Genomic DNA, 22,177 nt, shown 5'->3' with positions numbered 1-22,177 from the left:
ATTTTGTCAATGGCATGGAATCTCTCCTATTGTTTCTTCCTTGTTAGAACAAGTATTACCTACTGTGAAGATTTCTGCCTTTCTCTTGCCACCTGGGGTAATTAGCTTACAAAATTAACTCCTTCAGTGTTGTGGGAAATACTTAAAATTCTTGAGCTCTCACTTTACCTTAATTTTCAGGCATTAAGTTTCCCTGCAAGACTACTCTATTTGGATTTTTTCTTTGTGTAGAAGGAATGTATTATGTTTGTTTGCCAGAGTTTTCTTGAGATTGCTCAGTTTACTTGAGTTTGCAAGGTAAACCTTAAACTTGAATAGTTTGAATTTTATCATTAAAATGTTACAAATTACTTCTAGCAAGGGATTCTGTACTTGATTAGAAATATATACATTTATAAAGAGTCATGGATCTGTGAAATTCAAATCCATGCTGAGAAGGACTGTTTGTGTCAAATGTGACTAAGAGCTGGTGTTCTAACTGACTTGCACTGGAGATTTTTGAAAATACAGTCTTTTCATTTAAGATTGAAGTATTTGTGTTATGTATTAGGAGGAAGAGGAGTCCTCTAGTACACTTAGTGATGGAGAGCTTTTATAGGTATTGTTGTGATTAATTAAAATTTTTCCTTCTCATATCTATAGGGATTGAAATCTAAGATGCAAAGTACACCAGCTATGTTAGTTTTAAATTGTTACATTTTAATCTGTTTCTGCACGTCACAACATTGTATGCTTTAATCATGCGTTTCTATTATGGGTTATAAGATTTATTGCATGCAATTGAAGTATTTTGGTTGAGTTGCTGGTGACCTTGAATTCAAACTGGGAAGAGAAACTGGAACTGAAGTATGTATTCTATCTAGATCAAAAAATTCCTCCCTTCTCAGTTTTTGACAGACTTAAATGTGTTTTTACAGCTCTTTTGCTCTACTGATGCTTTATTTGTTCTGGGCATGGATATCAGTCCTTTTCTTCAACTGCTTTTTCCCAGTACTGTACTGAAGTAACTTGGGTAGTGATAAATTTTCAGTAGTAGCTGTCTCAGACGGTGATTTTGTTACTTTGGAGATGCATGGTGATTTCTAAGATGATGAATGGCCCAAAGAAAGAGCAGTTTTGTGTGACTCCTAAAAATGTGGATCACAGAGCACTGTTGCTACATGTGTAGAGCTTGGTACTGGAAGCAGCTTGTCTGGAAATACAATGAATATTTCAAATTTGTATTCCTTTTCTACTCCACAGATAGGTCAATTTAAAAAAAGTATTCATGCTGCTTGAATACTAGGCAGAGCAGCTTATGCTTGAATTTTTACCCCCTGTTGGCTATTCAGTAAGCTGGACCTTCATTTTTAGGAGAATATATTATAAGATATTACAGATTTCTTAGACTTTTATTAAAACACTTCCCTCTCCAATCAAAAGAAAAAAAGTCTTTTCCCCCTCGCTAGTGTTACTGAAATTAAGATTTAGAGATGTCATTCATTCAAAACCCCAACAAAAGAATCTAACTCCTAGCACCCACACCAGCAACATGCATTTTGAATGGAGGTTGTGTATTTTTAACTTTCAATAAACTGACTAAACAGTGTGCCAAATGAGGAGGGAAAAAAATTAGTATGCCACCATTGCCTAGAGGATTGTGTAACAGCAATTCCCTAAGGGAGTGAGACCCAAATCATCCAATGACACATTTTTATGATGAATAAATAAGCTGAAGTGAGTAAAAATGCTTCCAAAACAAGAGCTAACCCAAAAATATGACATGAATCATTATTTGCAGTGATTGATATGGCAGTGCGCAGAAAAACTGCATGTTGGCCAGGTGTCTTGGAGGGTTGTGCTACTTGAGAGCGCAAGTCCATTCTTGTCCTGGTTTTCAGCTGAGATAGAGTTATTCTTCTTTCTGCAGGAGTGCTGCCTCCCACAGCAGCTAATCTTTGCATTTACTGAAATCAATTAATGGAGAAGTTCCGTATTGGTCCCAAGAAATGAGCTGGGGGATTTTCTTGCTTAACCTTACCAAGCAATCAGCTCGATCTCGGTGGTGTGAGACTTGATTATAATTGTTCCAAGACCTTATGAGTATATGCACACTGCAAGGAATTAAATTCTGTATTAACTGAATCATGAACTTTCATGTATTTCGGACCTGCAGTGGGTTCCAGCACTGTTCAGTGTGATCCTTACATTAGAAGCTGTAGAGCAGTAAAAATTGGTAGTTTTTGAAATACCTTGTCTCAACTTGTGGGCTTAATTCCTACTGAACTTCTGTGATTTGATTAACTGCAGTAATGTTGAGAAATTAATTTCCAGTTTGTCTGATCTGTGCTGATGGATCTTTTTAAACTTGTGACACTTGAAAATATTTTCAGTAAACAGTGATAAAAAACAGCCTACCTTTTTCTAAACCAGCTAAGTTGTACTCCTTAAACCATACAGCATAAATCTTCCTTGACAAGCCATTTTTATTTGTGGTCTTTCTTCAAACTCCCTAGTAATTACTTTTATGTACTGAAATATGGAATTTTTTTATATATCTGAGTATGATGTATGTGTCCTCAGATTCCTTGCCAGCACTTTATCTTGTAAATGATAGTTTTTCTAGATTGATTTGATACAGTTGTCCTGTTGTAGCTAAGAGCCTCTAAGGCTTGAGCCTTAATTTTAAGTGTTCAAAAGATTATAATTATGGTGAAAGAACTCACAGCCATGACTTAGCAAGATCTTTGTGTTTCTAGATCTTGTCACAGCCTTTCTTAATGCAGTGGGTTTTAAAAAACTTGTGTCTAGCTGGAACTTTTTGAATCTTAGCAGACTTGTAGAATGGTCATGGTTAACATACGTTTTTTGGAAAAGGTCATTGCTTACAGGATTCCACAAAAATTTACTTTTCCTCCTTTTCAATACCATTGGCAAAAAACGTGTTGATGACCTTTAACTAAATAGATGACCTTCAGCTAACTGATTTATTACCACTAAAATGTCAGAATGCTTACAAGAAATCAGCTCTTGCATTAAGAACATCTGGTTCAAACCAAACAAAGGGAGGACTGAAAAAAAGATTGTGAAGAAAAAAGTAAATATTCTACTGATAGAGCTTTCATTTGTCAGAGTAGTGTAGAGTTCTGGGATGCTCCTGGTCACTATAAAGCTTACATAACCATGTAGCATCCATCTTTTAGCAGGGAGCTCTGTCAACCGCAGTGTAACAAGAAACTGAATCTAACCATCCACTTGCACATGCAGCCATCCATGTGTCATGTGAGTACTGCAACTTCTTATGGTTAATGCTGAGTATGAAGAAGCAGCAAAATAGGGGTTTTCTTGCAATCCAGGCCACTGCAAGTAAGTGTTCCAAGTGTGCACTCAGAGCAGATCTGCCATCAGACAGATCCAGAGTCTGAAGCTTCCCAAGAAACATGAGAAAATATACTGGTTTTTATCTTTCTTTAAACATATTTTTCTAGTCTATGGCCCCAGTGGAGAAAAGATAAAAGGTATGTATTACTGAAAAACAACCTCTGGGAATAATCTTCCATCTGAAAAATAATCACCAGAGTATCCCTGAGGTATGCTGACCAAGGGCTTTTATATTAAGATGTTCGGCCTTCAATACTATTAACAGACTACTGAAACAGAATTACAGATGGGCTAAAAGGTGTAATTACAAGTTTTCAAACTGGCCAGATAAGAAGTTATAATGTGTGTGTTGGCACATACCAACACAGCCTGGTCAGTGGGCTAAGCTACACTTGAAAGTCAGCTCTTTATCTGGTCACTCTGAACTCACTTTCTGCAGATTACAGACAAAGATTCCTAGCTCACATCTCTAAAATCAGCTTCCAAATTTCTTCAAAGGTTGAGCCACTTAGTGGATTGAATAAGCACCATCCATGAAGCAAGAAGTGAAAATTACAATATGCAGATACAGTAAACTACCTAACAAGCCTGAAAGAGCTACAGCAGAGGACATGAAGTGATACAATGCCAGGACAGTGTGATGTTCTTAATTAGTGGAGGAGGAAATCATAGGTAATGTGACACGAAGTTTTGTCAGGTGATGTTTATTATATAGCTGAGATAGAAGAGTGGGTGGTGAAATACAGTGGATTAATGGTTTTCTAAACAAACTCTTCATTATTGCTTTACTGTTTGTAGAAAATGTGACTAATATTGCAGCCTGGGCTATGGCTCCACACTAGAGCTAACAGATGTGAGAAAGGAAGCAGTATTTCTCCTTGTTTGTTTTTTTTTTTTTTTCTAATTTAGAGCAAGAAAGTTTCATGCAGATGAAAAAACTTAGTGAGAGGGAAGAAAATATGAGTGGGAGATGCCCCAGAGAGCAGACTACTTCTGGACAAAAGTTAGGAATTGGCAAACAGTAGAGAGCATTAAATAGTAAAGGATTTAAAGAGCAAGTAATGTATTTCTGTACCTCTGACTTAGTTATGAAATAGCTAAACAGCCTGCATTTTCTGCTTTTCTCATTTAGCTTATGGTGCACATCTGTGGTGTAATTAATTGACCCCACAGACAAGGAAAGACAGACCCTGTCATTGCTTGTGGAAAAAATCTTCTGAAGTTCAGGAACTGGTAGCACAGCTTCCTGGGGAAAAAAAAAACAAAAAAACACCAACGTGTAATTTAGTACATTAGTATAGTAAAAAATCTGTTCTCAGTACAGAAAATTCCTGGTTTTGCAGGACTACTGCATATGTTCTGGATGATGCATTGGGAACAATGACAGAGTTATTTTCTTCATTCTTTATTCATGTGCATGAAAAAGGCGGTCCTTTATGTTCTTGATCCTCAGGAAAACTTCTGATGACCTTTCTAGCGCTCATAGTTGGAAGTTCCTGTAGTTGGGAAAATAATATGCAATATATGTATGAGAGAATTTTGATGGAGAAAGCAGGGCTACAGCTCTTAATGGCCAAAACAGTGATACTAATGCCAATGGAAGCAAGTTATGAGTTTTCTCAAGTGAATATATACAAACTTTCACTGTTCCTGGTCCCATGGTAAGGACGGGCCTCAGAGGAAACCTGGTCTTTGTGTGGTAGTGAGAGACATGAATGTACCTTCACTAAAGTAATAAAGAAAATAAGAAACAAAGAGAATGTTTGGCTTAATTGATTTTTTTCTTCCCCACGTAAACTTGAAAGACACAAGACAACCTTTGGTTACAGCAGCTGTTAAATTTGTCATCAAGTCCTGTGTTGGGACAAAAACTTTGGTCTGCGTAAAACAGATGTGATATGTCTTCAGTTTATTTTGTTAATGAAATCTATGAAGTACAATCTTTCTAAAAAGTGCAGTGTAATACAAGTCAATGCCTAAATCTTGCCCTAGAAAATCCTGAAGGCAAGGTCTCAGCAGCACTATTGTTTTACGTTTGCAGGCAATGCCAGAATAGTTCTTGGCACCAGAGGGAGAATTTAGTTCATTACCCAACCACTCCCTGCCCAGGGTTTCTGAGGTAGGTAGTTCTGTGCATGTTCAATGACTAATAATGAAATATCAATCACTTTAAATATATTAAGTAGTGAAAAGCTTCTACAGAGAAGAGTATTGCTGCCGAGGGTGAGGCTGCAAAGGTTGAGAGAATTATGATTTATGAGCCAGCTATCTAAAACCAGAAAACCTCATGCAATTTCTGTTTTAGTAGTTGTGATTTTATGTGGCAAATAGATACTTTGGGGAATGTACTTTATGCTTTTAAAAATTTAGACCTTAACCTATTTAGAGATTCTAATTAGCATTATTTAGTAGGGGTTGTAACAGTTAATGACAATTTCATTTGGTTGCAAAATGTATTTTTATATATGCAATGGGAAACACCATAGAGGTTGTGTCAAAAATTGCCTAAAAAATACATCTGCTTCCATTTCTGAGCCCAAATTCCCATCTTACTGTTTGAGAATGCTGGGCTGAGTAGGCTGCAGGGATCTTGTCCAAAATCATAGAAGTAAAACTGAAACTGAACAGGTATCTTTAGATACTAAAATTTTTTGTCCTTTGAATTTGATAGCTTACATGCATTCATGCAGAGTCTACTGATAGATCTAAAAGGGTGGGTTTATGTAATATCTTGCAGGTGTTGCTAAGTCTGTCTTGTTAATGATTTCTTTCAAGGAATGAAAAACTCATCTTGTTCCATCTGCCGGATAGAAAATAACTAGCCAAAAATAAACTTAGTCTAAAGACTTTTTCCTGTAAAATTACTTTCTTTTTTCCTGAGAGCCTGACCTTTTTTTTTTTTTTTCTCAAGCAGTGTTTTGTTGGTATCAGTTTTATTAAGAAAATCCAGCACTGCACATAGAAAGCACTTTTTTAGGGAATATATTCACCTGTATAGCAGTGGTTTGACACCACTGAAAGATGCAATATGGGAAGGTCAAAGCATGCTGTTTATTAAACTGAATTTGAATTTATACTGGATATTGCTGCAGAGACAAGTACATGTGACACAGACACAGACCATAAGCTGCCATGTTTATGAAATCATAACAAAATGGGCATTACAATGAGGGAGGAAGAGAAGGCTTTTTCCCTCCCACTCAGCTGTCATCTTGGCAGAAAGCATTAAAGAATTTGTGTTTCTGCTTGTTCTGCAAATAAATGTAGGACTTCAGGCTACAGAATAGTGAATTTGCTCAGGTTGTGACTCCCAGACTCAAAAAGTATTAAAGAGTACCAAGAGTAGCAAAAATCTTTTTATATAGTGGGAACTACAGTTAGTTTTTCACAGCTGCAGAAAATGCACTATGGTGTGCGTAAATAAATACGTTATGTAGCCTTCCATCTTTAGTACGCCTGATTTGGGTTCTAGAAAATTACTTCTCAAAGCATAGTTTTTCACTTTTAAGTATGGAATTTAGTTTTAAAGTACCTAGTATTTCAGTTTCTTTGGTTCTCTGGTTTAATCTTTGCACACATCGTCATTCCAGGCTGTGTGGCACTTGCCACTTCTGAACAGTTGCCACTCTTCAGGTTTAAAACTATTACTGGAGTATCCTGATTTGTTATTAAGCTACAACTCCTGTTGCAACAATTTGCTAACTGATAACGAAGGTGTTGAGTGGTGTCTGTATTCATTTGAATGTATGCTTATACTAACATAAAGAATTTTAGGATGGAGAGAGCTTTACAATAACATCTGAGAGCATTTTGGTTTGCTTTTCTGAGGGGTGGAACTGTGGTGTATATCACTAAGATATCAAGTAAGAAGGGTTTAGGTCGAATGACTAGCTAGGTTCTAAAAGTCGAACTGTTAGGAGTACTGTGACAATTTGTTACAGTAGGATAGGATAAACTTCATTGCTGTGAAGTGGAATCAACTGGATCATAAACCACCATAAACCATAGGCTATCAATGATTACTGTAATTAATAGAAGCTTTATAGCAAAAAATCATGAAGCCTGGAACACTCTTAACTAATGGCCCACTCAACTTTGGCTTAAAGTGTTTTACCGTAACAGCTGGAGTGGCAGTACCTCTGCAGTTAGCCTGAGTGGTGAAGTTATAGAGAATTTTGTGCAAAAGGATCCTGAAGATAGCAGATGACGTGTCACACGTCTTAATCTTGAAAGGGTGTGAGGTTATCTGGTAAAGGGCATCTTTTATGAGTGTGGATTGTTGCCTTCTCTGATTGGAAAAAGGAGGTATGAGGAAACAGCTGAAATGAAATTAGTAGCATTTAAGTAATGTGTGGTGCAATTGCTTGCATGCATGCACAGGCCTGCAGTGCCTTTAGTTTAATCTCATCCCAACCACGAGGTCCTGCATGTTTGCTTGTCTCATGCAAATCAAAAAGATTATTATAAGCCAAATGAAGGATTATAAGAAGGCATATCAGGACATATGGTTTTAATGACTTACCTATCCTTATATCCCCTTGTATAAGCATATAATGCCATAATTTATGTAACAGACCACAGGGAGGGGCATTGTTCTGCTCTGGATGGGGAACCACTGCACCTTTTCAGATGTCTTCTATCATGCCCTATTTTGTTGAAATGGGTTGCACTGCTCATAGATCTATTCTTGAATCATTCTAGGGGATTTTAAAGGTTTAATACTGTGCTGTTTCTGCAAAGCTGACTTTGATATAAAAGGGGTTTTTTTTAAGATTCCTATAGTACCTGCTATATAGATAATTGTTTTTTAAAATGAAAAACACAGCTGAAATATGGTTTAATTTCTGCTGTCTCTTGGATTTCAGTAGTGTGCTTCTGTGAGGTTTTAAGTCATCCTTATGACCACATTGTTACATCCTTGCCCTTGGAGAGAGATAATTTCTGAAAGGAGATTATAAAATAGTTTCATAAATTGATTTCTTTCATAAATTCATTTGTCTTTTAGATTTTTTTTCAACTGGTACTTACTGTTCTGATTTGACATCGCTTAAATGTTAAATATATTTGATTTGTTATTAAGCTACCAAGTAGCAGTTTCAACTTCATATCTGAAAAGCACATGGAAACAATGTTTTACTGAACCGTAGAGAAATCTGAGATGCCCTTGAAGGACACGCTTCCTGCTGCCTTTTTAATAAGCAATGTCTCAATTTATTTCTGGGTGAGCTGCGCCTGCTTTAATGCTACTACACGCAGCACCTCGTTTCATTTCTACACGAGAATTGTTAAATGTTGTGTTTCGGCGGGCGGGTTGAGAGGCGGCGGTGCCGCCCGGGCGGGTTCGCGCGGCGCGGGTTCGGTATCCGGGCGCTTGTGCAGCGCCGGGGGCGCGCCCGGGGCCGCGCGCGAAGCTCCGCCCGGGGCGGGGCGGGGCGAGGGCGGCCGCGCGCGCCATTGGCTGCGCCGCACGTGACCCGCGGGGCCGCGCTGTGCGCGCGGCGCTGGCACAGCCGGTGGCGCGGGCGGGGCCGGGCGCGGGCGCTGGCGCGGGGATGGAGGCGCGGCGGCCGCGGCCATGGGGTGAGTGCGGCGGCGGCTTCCCGCGCGGGCGAGGCTCACCGCGCCCGGGAAGGGCAGGGGTAGGGGGGAGGAAGCTGTTTCGCGGGTTAAAAAAAAAAAAAAAAAAAAAAAAGCAACCCCTCTCCCCACGAAAACCAAAAAGAAAAACCAAAAAAACCGGGGGTGCGCGAAAGGGCTTTCGCGCGGCGGGGAGGGGAGCCCCGGAGCCGCGGGGACGGTCGGGCGCGGCGAGGCGCCGCCGCGGGCGGGACCGAGCGCAGTGCGCCGCGCCGGCCGGAGGCACAAAGCCCTGCGCAACCCCTGCGCGGGCTCCGGGGCCGGGAGGAGCGGGAGGAGGAGGGGGAGCGGCGGCGGGCAGGGGTCTCAGTGCCGGCAGAGCCGTGGAGGTGCTCCTCGCGGGGCGGCGAGGCGCAGCCTGCGGGTGGCACCGGCCCGGCTTTGTTAGGGACGGGCGGCGGCGGCGCCTCCGCTGCCGCAGCGCGGGGGACGCGCGGGTGGGCGGCCGGCGGGAGCGCTCTGGGGGCAGCGCTGCGCCCTCAGCGCGCTCTGGGATCCGCTGACTTCTCACAGATTGATTTAACATCACAAAGAGGTGCTTGGGTCCGCGACTTAACCTGAATACTGTGGGAAATCTTAATAAATTATGTATGAAGCAGTGGGTCCTTTCTTCCCCTTTGTCAGATACGCAGCTTTTATGCTAGTAATTAGGTCATTGCTAGCAGAGCGCTCCTTGCTTTCGCAAAAATGTGTGGCGATTTTTGGAGGACACATATATCATTTCATCCTATACGGGTTTCTTGTCAAGATACGGTATTCTTTCTATCGACTCACATGGAGGACCTTGTCTGTGGGCTATAAGGGACATTTTTCGTTTGATTGGATTTTCTTCAGAGGACCAGTATGGCCCGATTTTGACTTGATTTGGAGAGGCATACCCTGAAAAATGCCTTTTAAAAGCGTACCAAGAAACACACATCATCTTAGTGTGCAGAGAAGTATTTTCAGTAAATTTCAGTGCATACGTGAATAGCAGGATATAGATTTCCGTTTTTAAGTACTTCTTCCACCCTTTGCTGTTTTTTCTGTTGAAAATGCGTCTTAATTTTTTTTCCTTAGTGTCTTTTTATCATTTGGTTATTTTTTTCTGTTATCTAATACAGGTAATAGATTTATGAGTATTTTGTCAAGATTTTAGTTCTTTGAAAATATACATAAGCATGTATACTGAAAGACATTTCCTGGAACCAGACTCTTCTGTATTTTTAAGGAGACTTGAAGTAACTATAAAAAGCTCATCTCCTCAGTTCTGTTAAATACAGTGATGGGCAAAAAAGGTTTGATAACAAAAAGCATCAGTTTAAATACCTGCTTTTTAAATCCCCTCAAAACATTTTCTATACATACACCATTATTTCTAGAATCATGAATCTCCTGTTTTATCAGTTACAGAGGCTTTGGATAATATTACATCTTAAAACATCGCTTGAGAACTTACTGTTTGGAATAACTGGTTTCAAGAGGTAAATTGGTGACAGTAGATGTTTCTGCTTTGGCATTCTTTACAATTGCTTAAATGTTAAAAGAAAAGAAGATGCAGAGGTGTTTTCACCACTTTTTTCCTAAAAGGAAAGAGAGTGACATAAGTACAGTAGTGATTATGGTGATTGTTATGGTGATGCTTCTTCCTGTACTTTTTTTACTCTTAAATAGTATCATTCTGTGTAACCACTGTAGTAGTTCTGTAAGTCACACTCTTAAAATGATAACTTGACTAAAAATCATTTTTCAATATAATACGTTAATTTATTATGGGTGCAAACTTTACTAAACGTCATCCGTGAAGTACAAAATACTTGGTTATGATAAATGTTCTGCTACATCTTGTCACACTTTGCCATTGTTATATCAGCATGGAATGATACAGCCAGCACAAGGTAGAAATGTGCATGGCTACAATTGGTTCCCTTGATCTCTAAATTCTTATGTTGGATTCCAGTATGCATCTTGATTTAGTGGGTAAAACATTATGTTGATGACATATGGTAAATTCTTTTATTATCAGTGTGGCAAAATCCTGTTTAAAATAGGCCGTACTGCTAATGGTGTGCTGTGATGGTAAGTTATTGTCAGCAAAGATCTAGTTTCCACTCATGGTTTTCCAAAATTCACACAGCACCTGTGTGATCGAGTACTGATACATTTTCTGCAAGACAAATTGTCTTCTCTTCTTTAAAAGTCCTGAAGGGAACCTTGAAGATGACCCTGATAGCGCGCCCCAGATGGAGAAATATTTATTATAAATTATTTTTATAATATAGAATAGAATTTTTATAGTATGTACAATGGTTTTAATTATAACTGATTTATTTCATGTTAGTTGTTTTGAGTTTGTTTTCTGGTAAAATAGGAAAAGAAATACCTGTCTCAGACTTTTTAATGGTTTAAACTTTCTAGAATTGAATCCTTAAAGATTACGAGAAATATGAAAGTAAACAAGAGCAAGTCATGTGCAGTGAGGACATACTCAATTAGTCATGAATTACAAAGATGATCATCTTGAAGGATGAGTGTTCAGGCTTATGAATCATTCCTGATCCAATGTAAGTTATGATTCAAATGATGTCTGGAGTTGTTTGTGTTCAATATAGTATTTAAATGCAAATCATGGTTCAAATTTTCACAGTCTTATTCTGAATACAGCATGACTAACCAGCTAAGGAACTTCCCAACCCCGAATTATAAAGGAAGAAGTGGCAATTTTCTTGACAGTGTAAAGAAGTTGAACTTGACAGTTCATAGCCTGAAAGACATAACTTCTTGATTTTCATTTTTGTATTAATAAGAATGTTTTTTTTTCATTGTTAGCATTCTTTAGTGGCATTCCAAGCAATAAATTATTTTTGTTTTTCACACAAGCACACACTTGACCTTTATCATACTTGACGTGTAATGAGGCACACAAGAGTTCAGACCATGGTGTTCTCATTTCTTCTCCTCATGGTCTTTTATGGAATGCTGAGAACATGAATCACTTATCACTTTCGGTAAAAATGAACAGATGATGCTTCTGTTCATGGTTGGTGAGTACAGGCCAAGTATTGAATTTACTGAAGCATCCCAAGATATAATGATGGATTGAAAGCTCTTGCCAAGTTATGAATTAATTTCTGGAAGAGTTAAACACAAAACCACAGTCTTTACCCAATTACCACTCAAAAGGATTTAGGAAGGTTGGGTATATTAACATTTATTTTAGTCTGCTGTCCACAAAAATATCATGCACTTCATGCAGAAGTGCATAAAAAAACTAAAAAGAAAATCTTCTTCATGCAACTGAAGTATAGAGAAAATTGTGTGGTCCTCTTTTAAAGGGACTAATGCTTTCACAAGTTGTGTTAGGAAAACTAATAACAGTAATGGCTTTTCATCTGGCCTTTGCCTTTTGGTTGAAGACTCTTTGCCATGGTTGAAAACCCCAGGAATCCACAGTATGCATAATCTTCAGATTGTAATTTGTTATCAATTTTTTCAATGTTATCCTTTTCCAATGTATTAAAAAGAGTAGTGTTATATAACTTGCTATTAATTTTCTGTTATTAAAGCCCTTGTTGCTGAAAGAAACTGGATAAAGACCAGTTTTCTGTGATGATTGCTTTTTATACTCCTTCCTCCATCTCTAATCACCTAAGTGTGCTAAAGCAGAGTGAATGAGAACATGAACAGATCTGCTGCTCCACTCATGGGCGGTTCTCATTCTGGTCTGAGTATTTTCTTAGTTGTCTCTGACCACATTCAAAGCCACTGACAGACAGCTCATTATATTTGTGTGCCTGCCTTGCCCACTTGAAGAGAACCCTAACAAAATGGCTTCCCTTTCAGCTGCTCCTGACTCAAATTTGGGGGATTGTTCATAAATTCAGATGGGGATAGGAGGATCAAATATGCTGGCAACAAAGGCCATTTTAGTGAAGGATGGACTTAGCACCAGATGGAAATAACATAGTTTCTCAGTGTGATGCTGGAGAAGGCAGAAATATTTTTTCTGCCATTTGGAGGGAGTCAGGATAATGGGCTTTTATGATTTGAGTCCAATGGAGTATTTTTCAGTAAGTAGGGAAGGAGAGAATTAGACAATGCCAGTGAAGGATAAACATTTTTAGATTGGCAAACCTTGAAACCTTGCCCATACTGAAATGGATTAGACAATCCCTGACACAGTCATACTCATTTTTGATAAATTCTTGAACACAGCACTTGGAGTGCTGATATTTTGCCAGAGCTGAAAACCTGAAGGCAAGCTTTAAACAAAATAATGGAAAATTCAATACAGTATTCAGTCTACAGAGAAATTGAACTAATGCAAATTGGCGTGGCTTGATATGTTCAAAATAAGAACAGCAAAACCCCCCCACACTTCTTTCTTATGACTGTATAGATAAGGAAGCTGCATGAAAATGGTCCACTTGAGGAACTTAGCTTGGAACAGCTGTGCTGGATTTTTTGCCCGTCTGTCAGCCTTGCCCCTCTTTTGGAAATAGCTGTGCAACAGCTGCTGAAGCATCGTGGCTAATGACCGAGCACAGTAAGCTTAAACTGACACCTATTTCAGATTACCTTGGCAGTCGAGCAGTAATCTGCAGTGGTTTAGCAGCTGCCACTTGAGCAGCTGAGCTCTTCCCTGGGTGGGAACCGTGAGGAGATGGGTGGAGCGGGCAGCTGGGAAGGCACCAACACAGCCCTCCCTGCCACTAGCCGCAACCACTGCTTCTCAGAACCCCTAGGCCTAGTGCTTTAAAATAATCTGTTTTTAAAGGGGGTTTAGAGTAACTAATTGGAAAAATGTCATGACAGTGTCAGCATTTCCTCCCTGAATTCAGTGTAGTGTGCCCTTGAAAAAACAATTCACCATTAGACGCATTCCTATAAATGAATGACAAAAATTGACAGAATGGTAAAGAATAACAAGCACGAGATCCGGGGCTCTGGACTGAAGAGTTGCATAGAATTTGTGGATGCAGAAAGAAATCTGAGCTGATGGTCCTTTCCAGCCTTACTAAATTATATTTTCAACAGTCATGAAGTTTGGACTAGAAAAATATTTAAATGGAGATACAAAAAAATTTCAGAATTTGGATACAAAGATCAAAAAGATCAAAGATATAAGCATGTAGATGCATTGTATCTATGTGTAAAGTTGAATTTGTTATATTAAGATAAGCAACATTGTGAAAAATCTGAGTTACAGAGTTTAGGAGTAAATCTGCTTGCTGGTGGTAGTAGTGTGATGGTAATGTTGATAGATTTTATGGATAAAAGCAATAATAGGACTCTGAAATATTTTCATAAGAAGATTTAATATATGACAAATTGTTGGGGTTCTTAAGTGGAACCTCTTCAGGGCCTGTTGAGAATATATGCTTGCTGAATTCAAAGAAGGTGGCTCTGATCAATTTAGAAATTCTAAGTTTTCAGGAAGCATTACATTTTTCCTATCACTTGGGATTTGAGATCAAAATGATTGCATGTAAATTCCTGTCTGGGCAATGGCTACTGGTGCAGTTTTCTTAATACAGGAAAATGCATATCTAAATCTTAACAGTATGTTTGCATAAATTTAGGCTTCTCATTAATTTTGATTTTAATGCATAAAAGAGTTCTATCCAGCTTGAAATTCCTTTTTGATATGTATATTCATGTGAAATGCTGATTCAGTAAAGCGTGAAATTTCTTGTCACAATTTCCTCTTACTCTGATAGGAGATGGAGAAGTTGTTTCTTAATTATGAGAAATATGGGTCAGGGAAGTAGCACAGCTTGATTTTTTGGGTGTCTCTGATGTGAGGCTATTAAATTTTATACTTTCTGCATTCTGAGACAGTTATTTCTCAGAGTAAATCTAGAGAACTCAGGATCTATTCTTGCCTTTGATGACTACTTTGTGAAGAAACAATGCAGTTAAGAGTGTGAAAGGGAGCTTGATTTGAAGCATAGTACTGAATATCACAAAGGTGGGTTTTGTGTTGCATTTGTGGTGCATTTTCCCTTGGGCTGACTGAAATGTGGAATGGATTCTGGAGGTGAGAGTTCTTCCCTTCTCCTCCATTCTCCCTCATTATAATGGTTTCCTACAGGGGGAAAGAAGAGATGTTTTATTCTTGAACCAGCTGATTCTGGCACTAGTGGTGTTGAGCATGTTTGGATGTGCAGTGGTGGAGCTTCAGATTAGTGGGCCATGTCTAAGGTAGTCCTTGTTTTCCCACGGGCTGGTTAATTCTGCTCCACATGAAGAGTGATGTGGCTGGGAAGCCTGTCTGGCCAAGAAGGTCCAGAGTTTAACTCTTTCCTCATGGCCAGTAATTTAACCACTGAGAAACTTCAAAAAGGGGATGAAATGGTACAGTCAGTTTATATTTATGCTGGGGGTTCTGTGTTTAGAAAACCTATAATATATAATTTATAAATTATTTTTAATTTATAGTTATTTTTTACTCAGAGCATAAATTCTAGGATCATTTTGGGACCTGAATTCTGATCTCATGTGTCAAGTTTGAGGCAGCTGGTAAAAATGTATTCTCAGAAGAGAGGCAGATTTTAATTTTGAGGGGTTTATCTCATACATGGACCAGCTTATGTGTAATGGAACCCTGTGATTTCACTCTACAAATCACGTGCCTGAGAGATCACACAGTGTTCAACATCAGAAAGCCTAAGCTGCTTTGTGGTCATACATTACCTTTGTCAGTTTCACCAGTTTTAAAATTAAATAACAGTGTCTTGTGTGAAATACTTTGGCATTGTATTATTTCAGAAGAAGAAGCAAATATCTTGGAGATATCAAAAATAAGTACAGCATTTGTCTGTATGGAAGTTTAGGATTGGATTTCTCAAGTCATGAAGTCTGGCTCCTTGTGTAGTATGCTTGGCAGGGATCCCACTGAACTACAAGTTCTAATTAATGTTGCCAGCCTAGGTTGATAAATGACCAATTTACACCCATTTGTTCTATGTCGGTATTGTGTTTTAACATAAATGTTGTTCTCCCTCTTCAGTGTTTTCTGCTCCCTAATAACAAAGTATGGCTGTGTCATTCCAGCCTTTGATGTGCTGAGGCAGCCAAGATTTGCTTGGCTAAACTCTTCTAAGGTACTCTTGTCATCCCTGATCACTTCAGATCTTTCTCTGCATCCACTTAAATTCACTTTTCTTACCCACCTTTTTGTAAAATTATTTGCTCTAAATCTGGAAATCGTGTTTGCTCTCCTTGTGCCAGTCTCATTGGCAGCACATAGTGCCCTGCAGGCTGGCTGCTGAGAGGCTTCCCTGCTCTAGGTTGAGATTCCTTTGTGAGTGACCCTGTGTTTCTATGCTCTGCAATTCCACCCTGTTTCTACTGCTTTATTTCTCAGTTCATCAAATTCATTGTGTATGATGTGGAGCCCTCTGACCTTGTGCAACCTTGTGAATTTATGGGAGCAAGTCTTGATGCTACTTCTTGTGCCAAAGTCAATCGCAAAACATTTTAAAATGCCTGTCACAGTCTGGTTTTGGGGGAACTTTTCTCACCTGCCTCCAGCCCAATAATTTGGCTCTCAGAACTGCCGTGTCCTCTTGATGTCTTTGAACTGCTCCTTACCTATGTACAGTTTTTCTCTTCATCTCGGTTGCAACTGTGGTTACAGTGTCCCTTCTTTTGGACATTTATTTAGCAGGGAGGAAAAATGGTTTTAGGGGGCCTGGGCTGTGGTAGTTAGCTAACATTTTTTTTAATCTGAAAACCCACAGAGCCTGACATTTGAATAAATCAGGAAGTAACTCCTAGTCTGAGGTAGGGTACTGTCTCTTAGTGATGTCCTGCTTTCTTGTTACAGGAGTAAAGAAAGCTTAGGAACTTAGAAGGGTGGAAAGCCAAACCTCATCTCTCCTTCAGGATCCTTACTCATTTAGCAAAAATATACATAGGTTTGTTATGCATATAAAATACCAGAGTTATGCAATTTATGTATTTCTATTGTAGTCCTCCCCTCATCCATTTTCTCTATTTAATGTGTTGTGTGTGTACATCTTGTTAATGGGGCTGACTGTTCTAAATTTCAAATCTGTAAGTTAGAATTCCTAAAAATGGACTGGAAATGGAAAAAGTGGATACTTACTTGTTATTACCTGTCCTTTCATACTAGTAATGAATTATAGCAATGGGAGAAAAATACACTCTATCTAGAAACAAAATGCATGTCCTGTGTGGCACAGGGCAGCTTCTGTAAATCACATGTAGATGAATAAATGTGATATATTTTACTGATATACTTCAGTAAAAACATTCTATCAATATTACAATATAGTGCTAATTTGTAACAAATAATGAGAAAAAGTTTCCATTCTTCTTCCCTTCTGTCTGCCTTTCCTTGGGCTTGTGCATGCAGTGTGTTCTGAAATGTGAACTATAGCTATTAATTTTCTTAAAAATAATGGAAATTGTTACTTAATAGATAAAGGCATACATTAAATAGAAACAGTCTGTCCTTACTGGTTTTTTGGTGTTTGTGTGTTTGTTTTGTTTTTGCTACAACTCTCCTTGACAAGACTCAACCTTTTAGGTGAAACAGCCTGGTGCCAAAATCCCAGAATTCATATTGTAGAGTAGTTATTTCAGATTGCCGTTATTTCTCAAAAAGGACATCTTCAGTAAAGCATGATCAAATTTTGAAAAATAAATTTTACAGATTCTTTTCGTTCATGAAGTCACAATTTCATAAGTGGAAGGTGTCTTCTTTTTTCTTTGATGGTGGCAGGTGCTTGGAGAGGAAATAAACCAGTCATATCAACTGCACTACAGCTTTTGTTACTGTTCCTTGCTTCAGTGGTGTACTCTCTCCTTTACATTTCGTTCAGTTTAAATTTAGAAAGGTTAAACAGAATTTTCAAAATTTGTACTGAGGAACTAAAAAGTTTTTGAATAATTTTACCTATTTTTGGTCGACTGGGTAATTCAATTGAGTTTCGTAGGGAAGAGGAAATGTGATTTACAAGGGGTTACACAAGCAGGTTAAAGTAAATGCTAAATAATAGCTTTTAATTGTTTTGGCTTTTCCAAAGTATATATACTGCAATAATGGTGAAAGAGAATGTTGCCCTGTGAGATGTTTTTGGTTTTGTTTTTTTTTTCCCCTGAGTTACAGGCCACATACTTAAAAAATGTCTGCAATGACCTTGGAAGGGTAACTTGTCTTATGTGAAGTGCTAGGCTCCCTTTTTTTCTCTGTAATGGCTGATTAATAAGAACCTGATAGCACTAATTCTGAAGAGCTTCTAACATTCATTAGCCATGTTTTAGTTAACTTAAATTGTTAGATTAACAACTCTGCTGGCTTTTGGTTTGGAAAGTGGGGAACAGTTTGTAGCTCATAATGGAAATTGGAGTATTTGTTACTTTCTCCTATATAATGGCTAAGCAGTTGTGCTGGTGTTCTGGGACTGTGTTACAGTTTTTCTGAAAACAGTATGGGATGCCTTGACATCAAGAGTAGTCTTTCATCTTTAAAGTAAATGGTGCAGTATGACCACTTTGTGTGGAAGAAATTTGTTTTAATCTTGTGCATGAAGGATATTTTTACAAAATATCTACATATTTACTACATTTGATGATGTGGAGTTTTTTCAATTAAAAATTCCCCAATATTTACTGGTTTCCTTTTGTATAGTGTCTCCCTCAGAGTGTGTACTATTCCTAGGAACATTGAACATCTGTGACTACTGTTCATTTCCTAAAATAAGTGGGCAGCCAGCATCTTTTAGATATGTGTGAAGATGCTTGTTATCTACCCAAAAATTACTATATATGGTCTATTTTCTCCGTGTTGAAACTGAAGTGCCAGTAGTAAAGATGCTTTTGTGTGATGCAGTGATTTTCTTTCATGTATTCTAGATTCCCCTAATATCTGATGCAATTGACAATGAGCTTTTTTCATTTACTTAATCATGCACACCAAATGGAAGCCCACAGAAAAAAACATCTTGATCTGGCACTAGTTATAGTCATTAACACTTTGGTGCAATGGATTTAAATTAAATGTTTAGAAAGATGTGTGGTAAATGGGAGAGAGAGATGATTTTGTGGTTAGATACATTCAGGAAGAGAAGGTTTTTTCTAAAATGCTTAAATTTAATATTTTCTCTTACTTTTTTAAGGGCTGAGGGTAGCCCAGGATGGCTGCAGCTTCATATGATCAATTGTTAAAGCAAGTTGAGGCATTAAAGATGGAGAACTCCAACCTTCGGCAAGAGCTAGAGGATAACTCAAATCACCTCACAAAATTGGAAACCGAGGCATCCACTATGAAGGTATTGCAAGCTCTATGCCTGTGTGTGGGGTTTCTGTCACTGCCCATTGTGTCATGGACAGGGAATCACTCAGAGAGTTTTGTGTACTTTTAGATTCCTGTGGAAGTCCTTTTCCAGGCTGTGTAAAGGAAAAGCTATCAAAGCTACATTTCCTTATTATTATTTTTTAATTTCAAAGTTGTTTTCTAGAAACAGCTCCCAGCATGCTCTGATAAGCGCTACCATTTTAGCACAGCTGTGCTTCCCAGCAGGAAGTCCAGAGTGCTGACCAAGGTTGACAAAGCAAGTATTGTTTGGCTCTTGAAAATGTGGGAAACACTGGAGGTGTTCAGTGTTTTCAGGTAATTTTAAAAATTTGGGGGTTTACTAGGACATTGCCACACACTGCAACACTATAATTACAATATTTAACGTCTTAACAGAAGAAGTTTCTTTAACATAAACCACAAGTTCTCCAATCTTTCCCAAAGCCTAAATTAATACTTTAAAAATTCAGCCGGATGAGTTCCTGCTGGTGTTTTTTGGCTGAGTGTAGGCCTTCAAAGCCACCCATCCAAAAGCAAACACTATGCTCAAGTGGAATGTAGATGGATTTTAATCAGTAGGAAGATACACTGTTAGCTGCATCTATGTGGTCCATGATTGTGAACAAGGCAGAATTTTGCAAGCCTTAGAGCTGCATTAATGCAGTACTCTTCCTAAGCTGACTAGGAGCAGCAAAAATCCTGCTGCTAGGAGCAAAACCAGTCTGCTTTTGATACCTCAGGTAGAAGGGCTCAGAAATTGTTGGTATTTCTCTGTATATTCCTGTATAGGATAGGCATATTCCAAGTATTGAACTTAAATTAATTTTTTTTCTCCATTTCCTTGCTTGCCGATCTTCTTATGACAGACTTACTGTTCCTTTAGAAGCAATGTTTAATTTTTAAAATATGGTAATTTGATTAGCATAGCAATTAAAAATATTTGAACTCAATTTTCTTCTCCAGCATGTAGACCATAAGAAGAAAAAATCACTGTAAGAAGTAAAATTTTTCTGCTTTCTGAAACACTGTTACAACACTTGAAAAAAGCATAGATATTTCAGATACATTTAATCATTGCATTGCAGTGTAAAATGAAAACGACTTTGCTACCTAAATTAAAAGGATACTATAGTCCTTTACACCACATACTTGAAATGGTTGTCATTAACAGCTGCAGAAAAAATGTTCATTTGCTGAGTTACATGTCTGAAAACTAATTCTGTCATTTATATTATTTTTCTTACGATAGTATTACAACAAATTTGTTAGTAACTCCCTTACACTCCTTGTCATTGCAGTCTAAATTAAGGTAGGGAAGAACAGGACAGATGATCTTACTGCTAGTTTTACAAAAAAAGAGTAAAAGAGGGAAATGTCTTTTTTCCCTCTTCTTTATCCACATACAGGTGTTTTGGGTTTTGGTTGTTTCTTTGAGGTTTTTCTAGCTTTTGTGCATATAATTAAATTTCCAGTGACCTAAAGCCAATCCAGCTGTACAAGCTGGTCTCTGGGGCATTAATTTGGGATGTGGAATGGCTTTTTGTTCTTACATTAAATCTGGCGGACTACCAAACAGAAAGTGGCTCTATTGCACTCCTCTGTGCTTATGAACATATGCAGAGTAGAGGTCTCATTTTTTTCTGTCCTAAAGTTCCCTTCTAGATCTAAGGATTGTAATACAAACCTCAAATATCAAACTCAGTATGTTTCTTTTTGTTTTGGGGGATGGGTGGAGAAGAGATTGTTCAGATTAATTAGATTTTTTTTTTTTTTTTAAAAACCATGTTCTATTAGGAAGTCATGGGTTCGTTCCTCCAGTGTATTTGCTCCTGCGCCTGAGCTAAAAAGTCATGTCTTTCCCTTGTTTGTTTCAGACCCTTTTCTTTGTAAAGGGTCACAGCATAGTTTTGATTTGACTAAAACTTGAAGGATGGTGTGGGAATGATCTTGGGGTCAGATTGGAGTAGGTGGGTGCAGTTTGATTGGGATAATCGCAGGATTCTCTTAAACTGGAAGATAATTTTGGTTTTGCAGGCTTTTGGAGAAAGTGTGTGTTGGCTTTTTTTGCACTGAAAGAAGCTACATGGTTTGTACGGTTCCAGTGCCATAATTAGGGATAATTACAAGCAAAGTCATTAGCAGGGCAAGAGCAGTCAGGATTGAAAGCCATTTGGCTATGATATATGCAGTCAAAAAATTTCCCAAATGTCTTGGAAAAAATGGTCCTTTGGGAGCCCAGAACTGTCACAGAGCCCTTGTAACCCATCCTGCCAAGTGAAATCCCAGATATTAGGAAGGGAGCAGCACTGGGGAAGACAAGCTGTGGCTCCATGGCAAACATCCCTGTTCTTGCAATGTGAATTTTGGTCTGTGGCCCAGTGCAGAGACATCTCACACTGATTCTTTAGACTCCCGCTTTGTTCGTGTCCTCATTTCTTTATATTGTTTAATCAGTTGTGAAGGGCAGTAGTTAGGAAGGGCATTTTAAAGACAATATTTAAAGAATTTTATTTTGGAAGCAACAGTGTTAAAACATTGTGTTAGTGTGCCCCATCTTTATAATCCCTTCATTTCAGAATTATAAGGTAATCATACGGGAATTAAAAGCTTAACATGAGCTCATCTTGCACATGTATTTATTATAAACTACTACTGACCTATATAAGAACTATTTCTGAATGCTTCCTGTTTAAAGCTAAATCTCTTATTTAAAAGTAAAAACTCCATTTGCTGACCAGAAAACATGATGGGTAAACAAAGAGAAATGTGATAATGGGGGGGCGGCAAAATGATCAGTAAAACAATCTCCACTTTGTTTTTTAATTTGTGTTGTCCAAGGGATTAACTGTTTAAACAAAAGAAATCCTTCAGAGT

At 38.2% G+C, this 22,177-nt stretch overlaps 1 protein-coding gene across 1 annotated transcript in view; it reads left to right on the top strand.

The window, feature by feature from the left end:
* Positions 1 to 22,177, top strand: part of APC (APC regulator of WNT signaling pathway) — a 97,464-nt gene that overhangs the window by 13,211 nt on the left and 62,076 nt on the right. Inside the window, exon 2 of the mRNA XM_064736715.1 lies at positions 19,125 to 19,277. Within this exon, the coding sequence (XP_064592785.1) occupies positions 19,143 to 19,277 (135 nt within the window). The 5' untranslated portion in view covers positions 19,125 to 19,142. The remainder of the gene's footprint in view (positions 1 to 19,124; positions 19,278 to 22,177) is intronic.

Source organism: Zonotrichia leucophrys, chromosome Z (assembly GCF_028769735.1).
Source record: "Zonotrichia leucophrys gambelii isolate GWCS_2022_RI chromosome Z, RI_Zleu_2.0, whole genome shotgun sequence".
In the NCBI taxonomy this organism is placed as follows: domain Eukaryota; kingdom Metazoa; phylum Chordata; class Aves; order Passeriformes; family Passerellidae; genus Zonotrichia; species Zonotrichia leucophrys.
This window is presented reverse-complemented; position numbering and strand designations above follow the sequence as displayed.